The sequence below is a fragment of the Pseudonaja textilis genome, chromosome Z (genome assembly GCF_049901715.1).
Source record: "Pseudonaja textilis isolate UNSWEBS1 chromosome Z, rPseTex1.2, whole genome shotgun sequence".
Classification (NCBI taxonomy): Eukaryota; Metazoa; Chordata; class Lepidosauria; order Squamata; family Elapidae; genus Pseudonaja; species Pseudonaja textilis.
The window spans coordinates 21,304,297-21,320,923 of NC_142008.1; the positions used below are offsets into that span (position 1 = coordinate 21,304,297).

The following is a 16,627-nucleotide window of genomic DNA, read 5'->3' on the forward strand; positions in this document are numbered from 1 at the left end:
CCTAATCATCTTTGTACTCTTCTTTGCATTCTTTCTTGAGTCTCAACATCTTTTTATCTCTATGACCAAAACTGAACACAGGAGTCCAAGTATAGTTTTAGTAATGCCGTAAAAAGTGGTACTAACATTTCACATGCCAAAACAGGGATCTCCAAACTTGGCAACTTTAAGACTTGTGGACTTTAACTCCCAGAATTCCCCAGCCAGCATGGGAGTTGAAGTCCACAAGTCTTAATGTTGCCAAGTTTGTGAAGACTCCTGTGCTAAAATATGTACTAGTACAGGACTTTCTACAACTGCCACCAGCATGGCTATAAGTAATTTAAATAATTCTGTCCAAAATATTTCCAGAAATCACTTTTAGCATTAGATATTTCTAGGACAATGTGTTGTGCTCTCTCAAAATAAATAATTATTATATTCTTCTTGAAATCTTTCATAAAGAAAACTTAGTCCTAGGATCAATATATAAAATTACATATTTATATGTTTTAAAAATTATACTACAAATTTCATGAGATACATAGCTTTGAAATCTGCATATACTTTTACTATTTTACAAGAACAAAATACACATATTTATGCTTAAGAAAGAGGACCAATCATGAATTCAATTACAGGCAGAATTACAAAACTTGCTGAATTAGTTTAACTGAAAAATGTTGCTATATTTTTGAGAGATGTAATGCACGGAGTTGCTCCCTCTGGTAACTTTCAATCTTTTCTTCAGCTTCTTGATCTATTATTTTTCTTAAGCATGTAATCAACTGCTCAGATCCTTCACCAGTATGTGCAGATATAGGAATAATTTCTCTGAATTTGACAGTGACTTCAGGAATCATCTTTTGTGGAAGCAAGTGTAAATAATCTGAAAAGAAGAAAATATAAACAATTACCGTATATACTTGAGTATAAGTCGACCCAAATATAAGCCGAGGCACCTAATTTTGCCTCAAAAAACTGGGAAAACTTATTGACTCGAGTATAAGCCGAGTTTTTTAGCACATTTTTTGTGCTGAAAAAAAACCCCTCGGCTTATACTCAAGTGAGATTCCCTCTGAAAAAAAAAAATGGTGTGGAGCTCCGGATCTGGGCAGCTGCTTCCCTGCTTCCGTGTTTCCTTTGCAACTTGTAAGCATGGGGGTAATCGGAAGCAGAAAAGTTCTTGCATGAGGATATATTGTTTTTTCTTTATTTAACTGTTTTTAGGGGGGGGTGGGGAAGACCCACCGTCATGTGAGAATGCTCAGACACGAAATCCGCCTGAAAATAAGTGTGTGTGGGGGGGATTTTAACAGAGGGAAGACATAGGGAGAAGACAAAAGCGACAGAAGATCCTTCAGGGGAAACTGAGGGGGAGACTCACCCTTGGTCCAGATGAGCCCCCTTCCCTGCCCCTAAGGAAGCAGAGGCAGCCAGCAAGGGCAGGCAAACCCCGCTTCGCGGACTCCGTCTGTCCTCGCTCCCACCCACCCATCCAAAGCCATGAAGTCCCCCAATCGCGCAGCCCAGAATCGCCCTCCCCTCAGGGGGCAGCAACGATGTCCGGTGTTTCCTGAAACAAAAAGCTCAGTCGTGCAATGAAAGCGCCCTGGCTCTAGGCTCAGAAAACAACGCGAGATGCAATAAAATGATGCTTCTAACATTTCTTCTTTAAAAGAAGGTAATTATATTCTCTAGTATTTCAATTCTAAGACAAAAAGAAGGAAAAGAAGGCCAATGCATGATGGTAATATATATTTGATTTTGATGATTCTTCAAGAAGATAATTTCAATTGAAATTGGGATAACTACATCTCCACCAAGTAGTAATGGCTTTGTGTATTCATTATGATGCAGATAGAAATATTTTTGGTATTTTACCTTCTTGCACCACAATTATTTAGACTACTAGAAATCTTGCTATGAATTTTTGATTTTTAAGAGAAGCCACAATTCTCACAATTATCAATTATTGTTGATACTTTATATCCAAAACATACAACTATTCTTTATTTTAAAAGGAACTGGTCAAAGTGAATCTTACTTTGAGGTTTCTGTAATTGTTCCATTAACTTTTCAAAATTTTCTTTAGCATTAGGCAAATCCATTTTATTCACAGCAAGCAATGCAGATTTAGTTTGAAGTTCTTCTTTATACAGTTCCAGCTCCTTCAAATATAATTAGCATACATACAAATATTTTGAAAATATTTGACTACTAAGCAATTCAATATTATTTAACATACATAAGCATGGTATAATATTAAGGCAGTTGCATAATTATATATTTTAGTTCACCCCATGAATATGAAACTTTAGTTTTGTACTGGCAGTGAAAGGCACACCCAAATAAAACATTTTAAAAAGTCAAGATGCCTTTTGTTTCATTTTTTATTCATTTAGAATGGGGTCTTCAAATTTGACAGCTTTAAGACTTGTGGACTTCAACTCCCAGAATGCCTCCTCCAGTCATGTTAGCTCAGGAATTCTGGGAGTTGAAGTCTGCAAGTCTTAAACTTGCCAAGTTTGAAGACCCTTGACTTAGAAGAATACTTCTAGGTATATAAAGGGTAGCATGGAGCATCTGGTTACACAATTGTTGCCATTCTCTGACTTAGAGGCCACATCTGAAATCTACTTGTCAATAGAAAGCAATATTTCTATCTATATTGAAATAAAACATACTAAACTGCTTTGAGGTATGCAGACTTTCCAGGGACAAATTATCCCAACATCTTTATTATCACCTATCCCTAGAAATATTAGGGAGAAACCTCCAGACATATAATACAACTGAAACTCAATATGATGATTTCAAGAGATTTATTATGAAAATATTTTATCATGAAACTATATATAGCTCAATCTTGCAACATAAAATAGACAGTAATTTTACCTTTGCTAGTAACATTATAGTTTCAAATGCTGTCCTGAATGGTGTATGAGAAGAAAGTTGGAACCCAGACACATCAATCTAAATTTAAAAAATAACAAATATTTTCACTCAGATGGTTATCTTTATTAAGTGATGAATATAGGTGAAAAAGTTAATAATGTGGTTATTATTTATATACAAAGCACAATTTCAGAAAATAGCTCTTTAACATTTCTAAATTACTGAGATCATTAAATAATTTATATACTTTTCTGTGTTCCATTATATCTGCATACATCTTTTTATAGAAATTTCTTTACATAGTTGGCTATTGTCTTATTCTAGATCTGGTAGAAATTGTATCCCAAGTGTCGCCGCCTCCCCCCCTTCCCGGCAACTAAAAATTTCACTTCCAATTATTCCTTTGCTATTTAAACTGATTGCTCAGCGGCATTTAGAAACGCAATCTAGGAGACTCCAAGCTTTAATTTCAAAAGTGAATTGCCATATATATTAAAGAATCCATACTTTGAAATATACTTTCAGTGTTCTGTATTCATGAAAATATTTCAGTATTTCATCTTGGGAACTGCTTTTAGTTTGAAGTTCAGACATTATGCTTTGCCAAAATTATGGGAGGTTCTGTTTTGGCTAAGATATAGTATTAACTCAACAAAGTATGGTTTAATAAACAATAGGTAACAGATTAACATGATGTGAACAACCTTATATATACTGCAGATAAGCTGGCCCTCAATTTTTTAACCCAAACATAATGAAAAATGTGTCACTTGTGCATAAGCTGGTATGCATCTTTATGGTACTTTGTTTAAAATTTGAGGCTGTTTATCCATAAGTTGACTTATATACAAATATATACACAAAAACACAATTCGTATGTTGGCCAATCAGCCTAAATTAGGAATGCAAATGCTGACAAGGAATGTATTCTTACAACAAAGAGAAGTTGTTTAGTCCTTTCCACATGCTTCAAAAACTTATGGCCTCTTCCTTTATTTGCATGGGCACCTTCTATCAATCCTGGAAGATCAGCAACTGTTATCTAAAGAGGAGGAAAACCATCTTTTTAAAATGTTGAATTCACTCGGAGATAACAAAATCATTAGGACACTAGGAAACTAACTTCATATGGTTAATTCTTCACCCCCAAATAACAAGAAGCTAAAACAGCACTCACATATAACATACTATATAACAATATAATTTTAAACACTGTAACTTTAAAATCTTAGCCTATGTAGTTTTAATGCTTTAATATTTTAATTATTTGTCTATTTGTTTTATAACTTGTAAACTGCCTAGAGCCACCTTATTGGGGAAATGGACGGCATAAAAATTTAATAAATAAATATATGCAGACAAATATTCATTGCCTGTACTTGTTTTTTTCCTATATTCAACTTTGTGAAACTAAATACTTTCTTTTTTTGGAAAATGCTTGTTAATTGCCTTTCATTAGGAACCTTTTGATTCACACATTTTATTGCACTAAGTGTGTTTCCTTCAATCTTTAGTGAAAGAAATTTTAAATATAAGTTTAAGGAATTTTAAAAAATTGAAATAAACAGCAAAAGTGTGATTAGATCTTTGATTTTAAAAATGAACAAATGAACTAAGGGTCTAGATGGATTTGAAATAAAATTTTGGGATTAATTATAAGAATCCTTCCAGTGAGAAAATGCTTTTATTTGAATTCTCTTTAAACAAATAGGATGGGTCTTTGAAGGTTGAACAATGAAGATAAAAAAACCACAATAAAATATTAATATTAAAAAGTTATATATTCAGATACCAATGTCTAGGCCATCTAACCACTCAAATGCAGTATCATTTATAAGAAAAAAAATATTGGACTGGTATATGCCCTCACCTTATAGCTGGTCACAATGTGATCTACAGTTTGACATGGGACCCCACAGTCCCACTGAGGGGAGAGTACTATGTTTCATTTATACAATAAGTCTCAGCAGACACCGTGTGAGGTGCAAATCCTATTCAGAATTGTCCACTGCTGGCATGGTAGTCAAATCCTAGCATCATTTTTGTGTGGTCATTTATACAGTATGTCTTCCTAAATCTGGACATTCAGCAATCGATTTGGCTTTCCATTGGGAATTGATGTCAAAATTATTGAATAGATGTTGTGTAAGTGCTAGGAGGGGCTTTCTAGATTTGAGTCTTCTGTATGGTAAATAAGAAAGGTCGGTGTATAGCGACAGGAGTACTTTGTTTGGAATTTTTCTGTATCTTCAATTCTTATAGACAGCAACAGGCAGCAAATGCTATATCTGCAAATGAGCCGAAGAAACAGCAGCTGCTGCAAATTGACTGCAAACCATGGCATGATAAAGTAGCGACAACGGTACACAGGAATATCTGCAAGAAATATCATTTGCCTGCAAGCAATAACTGACGGGACTACAAAATAGAAATGGTTAAGAAACTAAAGTGGGATTTTAGAATTCAAACAAACAGTATCTGCCATATAGTGCCTAGACTTAACAATTGTTGATAATTCATAAAACAAATATATGGAGACTGAATGGATCAAGAGAAGTGGGAAGACTAAGGAGATGTGGTTGGATGGAATTGATGAAACCTTCATAAAAAGAGATGATTTTTTTTTTAAAGGACAACATACATAACAGGACATGGATGTATATAAGCAAGGATTTTCAAACAATGTCGAGATGTGTTGAGAGTTATTTTTACTTCCTTTCTATTCCTTACTCATTTTCTACACTATAACAATGTTTATTTTGAAAGAAATTATCATAATGGATAAGCACATATGGCTTTTCATCATGATTATGTATTACTACAACTTTCAAAGCTTTATATCACAGCCTGTTCAGTCCAACTTCCAACACTCTGCTATTTCTTACTGAAGAACTTGAGAAGAATAATGCTACTACAATCCTGTCCTAGTTGGGGAATGCCGGTATATAGTAACCACTAAGAGAATTGAATCTCAGACTAGATGGTTCTTTAGTATAATGCATCCTGATATTGTCTATGTTCACAAATATTTACTAAACCTGCTGACTGCATCTGTGGAGCACACAAAGAGGCAATTTGAGTCATAAAGAGATACAAAAATTACCGTATTTTTCGGAGTATAAGAAGCTCCAAAGTATAAGACACAACTAGCTTTTGGGGAGGAAAATAAGAAAAAAAAATCTGCTTCTGCCTCTGCCTTTCAGCAATTTGCCTCTTTGCAGCAAACAGAAAACAGCCTGGTCATCTGATCATTGTGTGCATCGGCCTCCCAACAATCAGCTGATTCAGGCTGCAGGGATTGCCATAGCCTATTGCCACCTCCACATGACCCATTTTCGGCCTCAACACCCAGCAGAGGCGACAATAGGCTGATCTAACCGACAATCAGCTGGTTGTGTTGAAGCTGACCAGGCTGTTTGCTGTTTGCCGCAAGGAGGTAAATTGATGTGAGGTACAGGTCAAAGGGTGGGGGTAGCAGGGCTTCAGCAACATTTCATTTTTGGGGGTGGAAAAAGTGTGTCTTATACTCTAAAAAATACGGTAACCTATTAGAAAGATCAGAATAAATATTTCATTTCTTTATTTAGATGTTACTCTGTTGGTAGTATACTGATTCAGTTATAAAAAACAGGAAATCAGTAAGGTGGACAAATAGTAGATCCTTTAGTAAAATACTGGTAATATTGACATTTTTTCAAAAGAATAGTTTTGGAATTTTGCTTTGGCCTGTGTAGGTAATCAGAAAAATGTTTAGGCTTGCAGATCTGAGATTAATAAAAAACAAATTAACATTGCCACACATCAAGGCCCTCTTTATGCCTTAATTAAGGACCCGGAAAAGCATGTGAAATTTGCAATGCTCTTACAGATATCTTGGAAGCACTCTTTCCGTTATAAGAAAGTGAGACTTCCTAATATTGCCAAAAATGGATTTCTACAATATATTTTATATAAAAACTATATTAGAAACCAACCTGCTTGCGATCAGGATACATCACAGTTCCAATTTCAGGAGATAATGTTGTGACTGTGCAAAAAAGGAAATGTTAAATGTGATATAAAGGATTTTCAAAATTTACCCTGGATTAAATTTATCTGTTCAGGGTGAGACAGAAGTTCTCAGAGGATGAGCTATAGCACAAGTCCGAAAGCTATCAGAAGACTGAATTTCTGGTCTAGAGATGGCCCAGATTGGATCCTGTGACATTATCCTGAGACACATATATTTGTCTTTATTCATATTCAATAGAATTTAGTCTATATATTCAATAGACCTTAAGTCTAAACAAGTCCTTATTTAGTATTAAGTATAAGTACTGCTGAACGACATACCTATATATATATATATGGATTCAGCATCATACTTAAGTCAAAAACATATCTACATGTTCCTGATAGCCACAATGGTGTGGTTACTCACTTTGATCTCCAGACATCCTGGAGTGTAAAGTCAAGTGGATCTTAGGAAGCATTACCAACAATAAAGCTAGGGGAAGCGGCGCAGCTGACCTTTTAAGGTCTTAGAAGATCATGTTGTTAAAATGCTGTACTCAATATGCCAGCAAATTTGGAAAACTCAACAGTGGCCACAGATTGAAAAAGATCAGTTTACATTCCAATCCCCCAAAATGTTGAAACTACTGTACAATTGTAGTCACTTCACATGTTAGCAAAATTATGCTCAAAGTCCTAGGATTCAGCAATATGTGAACCAAGAACTACCAGACCTACAAGCTGGGTTTCAAAGAGGCAGAAGAGCTACAGTTCAAATTGCCAATATTCATTGGATTAGGGAGAAAGCAAGTGAGTTCCAGAAAAATATCTACTTCTGTTTCAGTGATTATGCTAAAGATTGTATGGATCACAACAAACTTTGGCAAGGTGTTAAAAAGGTGGAAGCATCAGATCACCTCATCTGTCTCGGGGTGGGATGCTACTGGTTCGGCCTGGTTCTATAGAACCAGTAGCTCTGAAGAGCAGCTGACACTGAAAAACTTCACTCTGAAGATCTTCTTTGCTTCGGTTGGGCCCAGCTGCCCGCCTGGGCTCTAGGCTGTCCTTTATTCCTTGCTGAGTCCCATGTGTCAGCAGAAGGTTATTGCTTGCAGGAGAAGTTGATTTACAAGTACTGCGCTTGCGCTCACAGCGCGCGCTCACTGAACCGGTTGTTATTCCAGTAGGATCCCACCCCTGATCTGTCTCTTAAGAAATCTGTATGTGGGTCAAGAAGCAAGAGTTAGAACCAGACATGGAACAACTAATTGCTTCAAAATAACAAAAGGAGCATGATAAGGCTGTTATTCTGTTTATGTAACTTATGTGAAATGCCAGATTGGATGAATCACAAGCCAGAATTAAGATTGCTGGGAGAAATAGCAACAATTTCAGATATGTAGACAATACCACTCTAATGGCTGAAAATGAACTAAAGAATATCTAGATAGGGTGCAAAAGTTGACTTGAAATTCAACATTAAAAAAACTACAATCATGGCATCCGCTCCCATCATTTAATGACAAAAGGAAAGGAAGAAATGGAAGCAGTGACAGATTTTATTTTCTTGGGCTCCAAGATTACTGCAGAGAGTGACTTGCAGCCATGAAATTAAGACGCTTGTTTCTCAGCAGGAAAGTTATGGCATAGGTCCAGGATACCTGATGAACTGTCTCATCCTGCTAGGACCAACCTACTCCTCCTGCTAGTAGAGAGGGCCTACTACAGATCCTGTTGGTCAAAGAACTCTGATTTCTGGGATCCAGAAGAACCTTCTCTACCATAGACCCCTCTCTTTGATACATCCTACCCCCTAGGGTAATATCTGCCCCCCATCCTCCCAAAGAACTCTAAAGACCTGGCTCTGCTGGAGGTGGCTACTGGATTGTTGGCAGACTCCATCCCCACCATTGTTCTCTGCTCTTCACCCGTCCATTTCTTTGATTATTGCTTTGATTGTCATAACATGTTGTTTTCTTTTTGTTTATTTTATTGTTCTATTGGTTTTCTTCAGTTTTGTTTACACCCTTATCCTTTCTTTGTTTTTATTGTTGTAAGCCACCTAAAGCAGCAGTTCCCAAAGGTTTACAGCTTGGAGGTCCAGTTGGGAGTGTGTGTGGAAAAGGGAATTGGGCTGCGCAAATGGGAGGGTGGAACACAGCCCTTGTGCGAGTTGTGCACCAGCATGCAGCTTGACTTATGTGAGCAGTGCTGAGTGCTGGTGTGCATGATCCCAATGGCCCATCATTTGTGCAAGCTGAGTTGCACACACATGCACACTCCAGCCGGCCACCTACGTTGCCCAATTCCGAATTGGCCATGGCCCAGTAGGTGCTGCAGCCCAGGGGATGGCGACCCCTGGCCTAGAGTAGGTGAAAATAAATTTAATAATAAGTAATAAATAAATATATGAAGTTACTTACAAGCATAATCTGCAATTTGAGGTCTGGCTTGAGAGATCTTAGATAATAAAGAGGACTTTCCTGCATTTGGAAATCTAGAAAAATGAGATTTGAGTAAATTACTATTTAATGTTACTATAGAGTTTTTACATACAACAAAACAAAGTTATTGAATTGTCAATGATTTTTTTTTAACTATAGTAAATATTTTCTAATAATGAATGGAAATGTCTTGGAAATTGCAGGAATGAAGAAAAAAATTCAACTTTAAGCAAAGCAAATATATTTTTCTGACCTTCCTTCTGCATTTCAAATCTACAAAATGTTTTCAGGATATGAACTAAACTACGGATTTCAGTCCTTTCTCTATTGTTCTGAAATTAATTAGAAATAGAAAGCAAGAGGAAAGATTCTAGCATCTGGAGGTAAATGAATAGTTAAGTCTATTTGAAATAAAGCTAGAATTAATAACAATATTTGTAATACAAAGGAAATTACATCAATTACTGAGATTTTAAAATATAATTTTCAAGATAAATAACTTACCCAATTAAACCAACATCTGCAATAAGTTTTAGATCAAGATGTATCATGTGAATCTGACCTTTGGTGGGCAAGAAATTTGTTACAGGACATCCACCAATACCTCCACAGGCTACCAACAATCTTTCTCCTTCTTTGTCAAGCTTACCTAAACATAAATATTAAATGTCAGGATTTTTTTTTGGCATCATTTTAATAGGCATTTTTCAACAACATACTGTGTTTTTAGACAAGCATTTTTAAAATTCAAATAAATAATTGTATTATTGGAAATAATTGTATTAATCAGCTATAAATTATAGATTTTCTCATATTTGGTGAACACATTGAATAGAAAATGTACAGTACAAAAGGCTTCTATGAATGAATGTACATTTCAAGGTCCTATGAATACATTCACATTACATCTGAATAATCTGAAATTACCAGGTAATATCAGAGGTGAAGGTTAAATTAGTTTTTGCCAGGAGACCTTTATGCCTTTTTCCCTATAATAATCAGGAATCAGGCTCAATATGATAGTATCTCAATGTTTACATTCCATTGAGCTGAACATAAAATGTAACAAATAAAAGTAGAAATAAATTAACAAACATATGTTAGAGCAGAGTTCCCCAAACCTTTTCACCTTTGCTAGAAAGTGGAAAGGGGGGGATGCCAGGGGGTCAGAGCAGTTCCACACATGTATGCAGCTCTATTTTCTTAAGTAATGGGCATGTGTGCCTGTCACTCATGCAAACTGAGTGTGTGCGCATGTGCTTTCCTGCTGCTTACACAAGTAGAATGTGAGTGCATGCCCACCACTTCGGTGGCCTGGTTCCAAACAGCTCAAGGTCCAGTAGTGGACTGTGGCCCAGAGAGTGACAAGTCTGGTCTATTTCCTGCACAAGATGGCTTTCACCTCATACAGCTTTTACCTAGTTTTTATTCCCAGCAGATTGCTCGTGACATTATAAGAATTTTAATTTTAAGAACAAAAATGCCTATACTTATTTTTCTTTCCTTCTATTCTTTACTTTTATTTTATTTCCTTTAGAGTGTAACCATTAATTCTTGCTCCAGTAACTATTTGTGAAAGCTATTTGAATGCTGATTTTTCTGAATAAATAAGAAAATTAAACATATTCTGAAAATTATCAATTATTTTCTGCTTCTAAATCTGAACACACACACACACACACAGACAATTCCAATAGATACATGATATTTCTGCAATGGCAGTCAAACATTACATTTATGTTGATTCATTGGGTCACTAAAAGGTAGACAAAGCCATTAATTATTTACGGCAGAAAAAAAACAAACATGTAACACAGCTTAAGTCTTCAAGATGTTATTGGAAGGTTGGGAGTTTTAATTTTACCCTGCAGTATTTTTTAAAAAATTGGCATGAAGAAAAATCAAAGTAGACATCCCAGCTTCTATTATGTTCAATATGGCAATAAAGGTAAGATTAACAAAGATCCTTACCAAGCTCTTTCCCATTCTCTGTAGTAACAATTATTCCTGGAGGCACATTTACTTCACAGTCTTTTCCTTTATTACCTTTCAGTGCAGCAATACTTGGGAGATCAAAAAATAAACATCACATGACTGTTTTCTAGGACAGGACTGTGGACCACATGGATTCTCAGTAAATGAAAAGATCTCACCTACTGTTGGTTCCTGCTTCTGCCACAAACCGCTTTTTTGGATATTTATCTTTCATTTTCTTCAAGGTCATTTTTTCATCTGCTACTAACCAGACATCACCGCCTTTTCCTCCAGCACCACCTAAGCGAGCATAACCCATTCCACCAGTTCCACCTTTCACATAGATCCTTAGATCATCCATAAATCTGCCATACTGAAAAAGTTAATACATGAAACATGTATACCTCAGACCAACAAAATTGCAATGTATTATTAAAAAGAGATGTACCGAGCATTGGTGGTCTGTTACTATGACTTCCTGTACCTTAAATGAAACTCTTCAAGTTATAATATAAGCCACAATACTTCTTATGTAATGTTGCTAATTTTATTTATTTTCTGTGAGAACAAATAAAGCATTGTTTTTGATGATGTCACTTCACTGTTTTAGTGAAGTGAAATAGTTTATAAATTTTATTAAAGAGTGGTTTCTTTAGCTATGGTTTATCAAATAAGATATTATTAGTGAGTTTGTGCTAAATCTTGGTTTACAAACCACAACATATGTATTATCTGTTTGTGAAAGCTGATTTTGCTGAAAAGCAGAATAAGACTCCTTTAAATAAATATAAAATTAAACAGGCTGTGGAAATTATCAAGTATTTTCTCTTCTTAAATCTGAACAACTATATTCCTATAGATAATAAGATCTATACAATGGCAATCAAACATTAGATTTATGGTATTGCACTGAATAAATGTGGTTTGTAAAACATGGTTTAGCACAAACTCACTAGTAATAATGTATTTGATTAACCATAGCTAAACCACTTAATTAAATTTATAAATCCAACCACTATTTTGTCTTCACTAACTCAGTGAAGCGCTATCTTCAAAAATAGTGCTTTATTTGTTCCTACAGAAAATAAATAAAATTAGCACCTTAAAAACCATCATAAATCAAAATTTTTAGGATTAGACCATTAATGAAAGAAGCAATCTCTAATTCTATCAAAAGTTATGCCATATTAAGTCCTATACAGTGAATTTCTTTTTCAGAAACAAGTCAAGTTAAACATTGTGCCAGAAACTGACAGAATTAAGACTCACATCCCAACAATAAGCATAACTGTAGAGGCATACATTTCCTATTTTTATAATTTAATAGACAAAACTCAATTGCTCTTTTTTAACTTAGCTGTTCATTCATTCAACATACTCATTATGAGCTAATTGATCAATTTAAGCAAACTACCAATTTTCTAAGTTCATCTATACTGAAATCATAAACTGACCATAAGAACTAAGTTCATATTGTGCAGTAGACAAAATATATTGTGTGCTGAGGCCAGTCTGTGCCTCAAGAAACATTTACTAAGGAACATTTACTAAGACAATGACCCTTAGAACTGTCACCCCTCCATGGACCTCTTCCCACTTATAAAAATGATGAAGGACTCTGAACGAGCTTTTGTTTGTATGGGTTACATCCGTCAATATTTATCATATTAAAAATGAAAAATGATGTATTGGTTGCGAATACTGTACATCAAAATTGTTCAATGGGAGGTTAACATATCATTTTTCAACATGGGCTGCAAATAATTTCAATTCCACAAACCCCAAGAAGGTCTTGGGGTACCACCACCACAAAAGTCCTAGGACCACATTTGGGGGGAAAACGCTGCCTTAAGAGAAGCATCTCCACCAAACCCAGTGTCTTTCCACACTCGCTTTTCCCTTCAAATTCAAAGTCCCCAACCAAAGAGGGGAATGACTGAGACGGGAGGAGCTCAAGAGCAAGCCCATGCAGACTATAATGAACCTGGGAAAACGTTCAATGATCTGGACCAACTCTAGTCATCCAATCCTCCTCTTTCTCCCAGGGGTGCGAGCTATGGGGAAAGGGGTTCATTTTTAAGATCTTACTAACCTGCCTGACTAAGAGAGCGCGGCTAACCCACACCATACTACCCGCAAATAACTCTAAGCAAGTCTGCCGCGGCTTCCGCGATGGTTAGAACATCCAGCCCAGGAGGACGCAGGGTGATGACGTCAGACAACAGCTCCAGTTCTACTTCGGAAGTCACAACGGAAGTCAAGAGCGCAGCTGCGTTCCCCGGGACACGCCCGGGATTGAGAGAGTGGCAAAGGACGCTGTGTACGTCGTTGGGTTGACGGAGATGTCCCTGAAATTGCGACAGATGAAGCAATGCGTGCCAGTTTCGTTTTCATTCCAACGGATTAATCCACTTGGAGTTTGCAGCCTGCTCCATAGCTATGCCTCTCCCTTGGTGTGGTGGTGAATATGGAATCGGGAGCTTAACCCTTTCCCAGAAAGTGGCTGGGAAAGTTCATGTTTCCCGCTATTGCTGCATGGTTTGTTGAATCACAGATCCGGGAAACACCACGCTCGGGAAGACTGAATGAATTTCTCCCTTCCGTAGCAATAATAATAATAACGACAATAACCACTGAATATGAATATTTGTGTAAAGGTTATGCTTAACACTACATTTGTACAAAGTAATCCATACAGCAAAGCAAAGACGTGGACAAATTTTTGGGAAAAGAGAATCTCATAATGTTTGGCCAGGACAGAATAACATTCTTGCCTCCCTGGATAGAAAAATCAGAGGCTTCCAAATGCTATATGATGATGCACTTACTTTAAAAATAAGCATTACTATCTCAATAATAGGCAAATAGGATCATTGTACCCAAGATCTTAACTTACTTAACGTTCACAAATATTGCTATCCTATTCTAGATCAGGGGTGTCAAACTTGGAGCGTCACTGTGGTGTTATGTGATGTATCACAACTTTTTCCCCTTTGCTAAGCTGGGCGTAAGTGTGGCCACCATGTGATGCATCCAGACCGCAGACCGTGAGTCTGACAGCTCTGTTCTAGATTCTTGCTCCAAAGTTGCTTCCTGTGAGCCTTTGTGGATTTTTTCAGTGTAGATGTTTTATGTCCCCAAGAGAAGCCTAAATACAGCTTGTGGCATGTTTGCCTTCAATACTGATTTCTGGCAACTGCTTAAATTTGTTTTCTTGACAAATATTTTTTGCAAAAGTGTTTGCCATTGACTCCTTTCTAGGGCTGAAAGAAACTGATTGGCCTGAGCTCACACAGCTGGATTTATGCCCAAAACTGGATTAGAACCCATAATCTTCCAATATCTAGCCTGGTACCTTAATTACTACACCAAATCAGCTCCTTAAATGCATTTCATCCTGTTTTATTGTTGCAGGCAGATTCCAGTCATCAAACATAATCTTGCAACAGAAACCATTGTGAATCAAAGCCCTGAATAAACCAGCTATAATAGTAATAGCACTTAAACTTATATACCGTTTCACAGTGCTTTACTCTCTAAGCAGTTTGCAGAATGAGCATATCTGGGTACTCATTTTACTGATCTTGGAAGGATGGAAAGTTGAGTCAACCTCGGGCAGATCAGAACTGAACTGGAGTGAACAGTGAGTTAGCCCTGTAGTACTACATTCTAACCACTGCACAACCATGGCTCTTAGGCTGTAAGAAGATTGCTTTCATCCTACAGTATTTATTTGTTTTTAACAAATCAGAAAAATATGTTCTATTTTTTTCTAATATGAAAATTTGAAAATACGAAAATTTTATTAAAGGAATTTGAAAAGCTGCCATCTTGATCCACCTGCTAATTGTAGGTTCAGTTAAGGACAGGAGGACATAATTCAGAGACAGCAGATATAGGACTGCACCGTTGATATTATTATCTGTTTGTCAGTTATTCCTTTTTTGTGTCAGAGAATAAGAGCTATCTTGCAAAATTTATCTAATGTATTTTGAATCATGACCATTCTGTGTTCGCTATATTGGAGGTATTTAACTCTGAATGCAAAGAAGGCTGGTAAACTGCTTCAATCCTACCTGATTCTAAGTGATTTTTTTTTTAAAAAAAATAATAATTTAAAACAGTGTAAAAGAAAAACATTAATAATCCTAAACTAGATGTGATGCCAAAACACTCTTCTAATGAAAGAAATGCCACCCTACAGGGGTCCATCTATATGACATTTCCAAAATCTTCTTGGAACAGTTTTCATACACTTCTATTTGGGATATTCTAATCCTTAGCTGGGGGATATTTTTCCATTGGACAAGGTAAGTTTTGAATTTTATTGTAGCCTCATGCTGAGGTTTAGAATTTTCTGTGGAACAGAAGGTGAACTAGCAATTCAAAGTAACTATCTTTGATATTAGTTTCAATTGTGATTTATATAATTCCTATTTTAATTATTTTTTACTCTGCCATATGCCATTAGGATTGGGGTACAGTATAGGTATTGGAAATAATAATTTCCCAATAAGATGTTATAGAGAAGTATCATTAGGCAAATGTACTATCTTGTATGTTGGGAACTTTATTCAATACCTAGACCAGTGGTTCCCAAACTGCCCCCTTGCTGCTAGAAACTCATCCTCGATGCCCCCCACCCAGGGGTAGGATTCAAATTTATGTGGGCGTGGCCTAATTTGAGGACCTGGTTTGCTGATCATGTGACTGGGTGGGCATGGCTTGATGGTCATGTAACTGGCTGCGGTGGCTTGCTGGCTGGGCGTGGCTTGCTGGTCACATGGCCAGGTAGGTGTAGTTTAGTGGTCATGTGACTGGGTGGGCATGGCCAGATGACTGGCAAGCTAAATACAAGTGGTCCTCACTTAATGGCCGGTTGTTTAGTGTTCTAATTTATGACTGGCCTCCCCAGAGCTACTTGACCTGTTTTGGAGTTTTGACAGCCATGAACACACATACACACATTCTCCCTTCTAACCCTGCTGGAGCAGGTCATTGGACTAGAATTGGCAAAGCATCTCTGATTAGATTCTAATAGTGAATAAAATCTAATCAGAGATGCTTTGCTGATTCTTGTTGATTTATTTTATTTTTATTTTTTTATTTTATGTTGCTGAATTGCATTGACGTGTGCACAACCCAGAAGCTTTTGTGATTCTTTGCAGCAAAAATTACCGACCTCTGGCTTTGCTCGACTTTTCAAATGTGCTGCCACTGTCGCATTTTAGGTACCAGCCCCGCAGCTCCACCCCATGGAGTCCGCTGCACCGGAGGGACTTGCCCAAGCAAGTCCGAGCGAAGCAGTGCACCAAGCACTGAGTGAAAGAGGGAAAGAG

General features: G+C 36.7%; 1 protein-coding gene across 1 annotated transcript; it reads right to left on the reverse strand.

The window, feature by feature from the left end:
* Positions 1–461: 461 nt before the first annotated feature.
* Positions 462–13,665, reverse strand: GTPBP10 (GTP binding protein 10). The gene is made up of 10 exons (XM_026716119.2): positions 13,381–13,665; positions 11,468–11,661; positions 11,286–11,377; positions 9,819–9,963; positions 9,294–9,367; positions 6,852–6,904; positions 3,812–3,919; positions 2,878–2,955; positions 2,027–2,150; positions 462–868 (listed from the first exon to the last, which is right to left on the reverse strand). Exons 1-10 carry the CDS (start codon positions 13,414–13,416, stop codon positions 666–668), a joined length of 1,107 nt encoding a protein of 368 aa, XP_026571904.1. The 5' UTR covers positions 13,417–13,665; the 3' UTR covers positions 462–665.
* Positions 13,666–16,627: the final 2,962 nt, after the last annotated feature.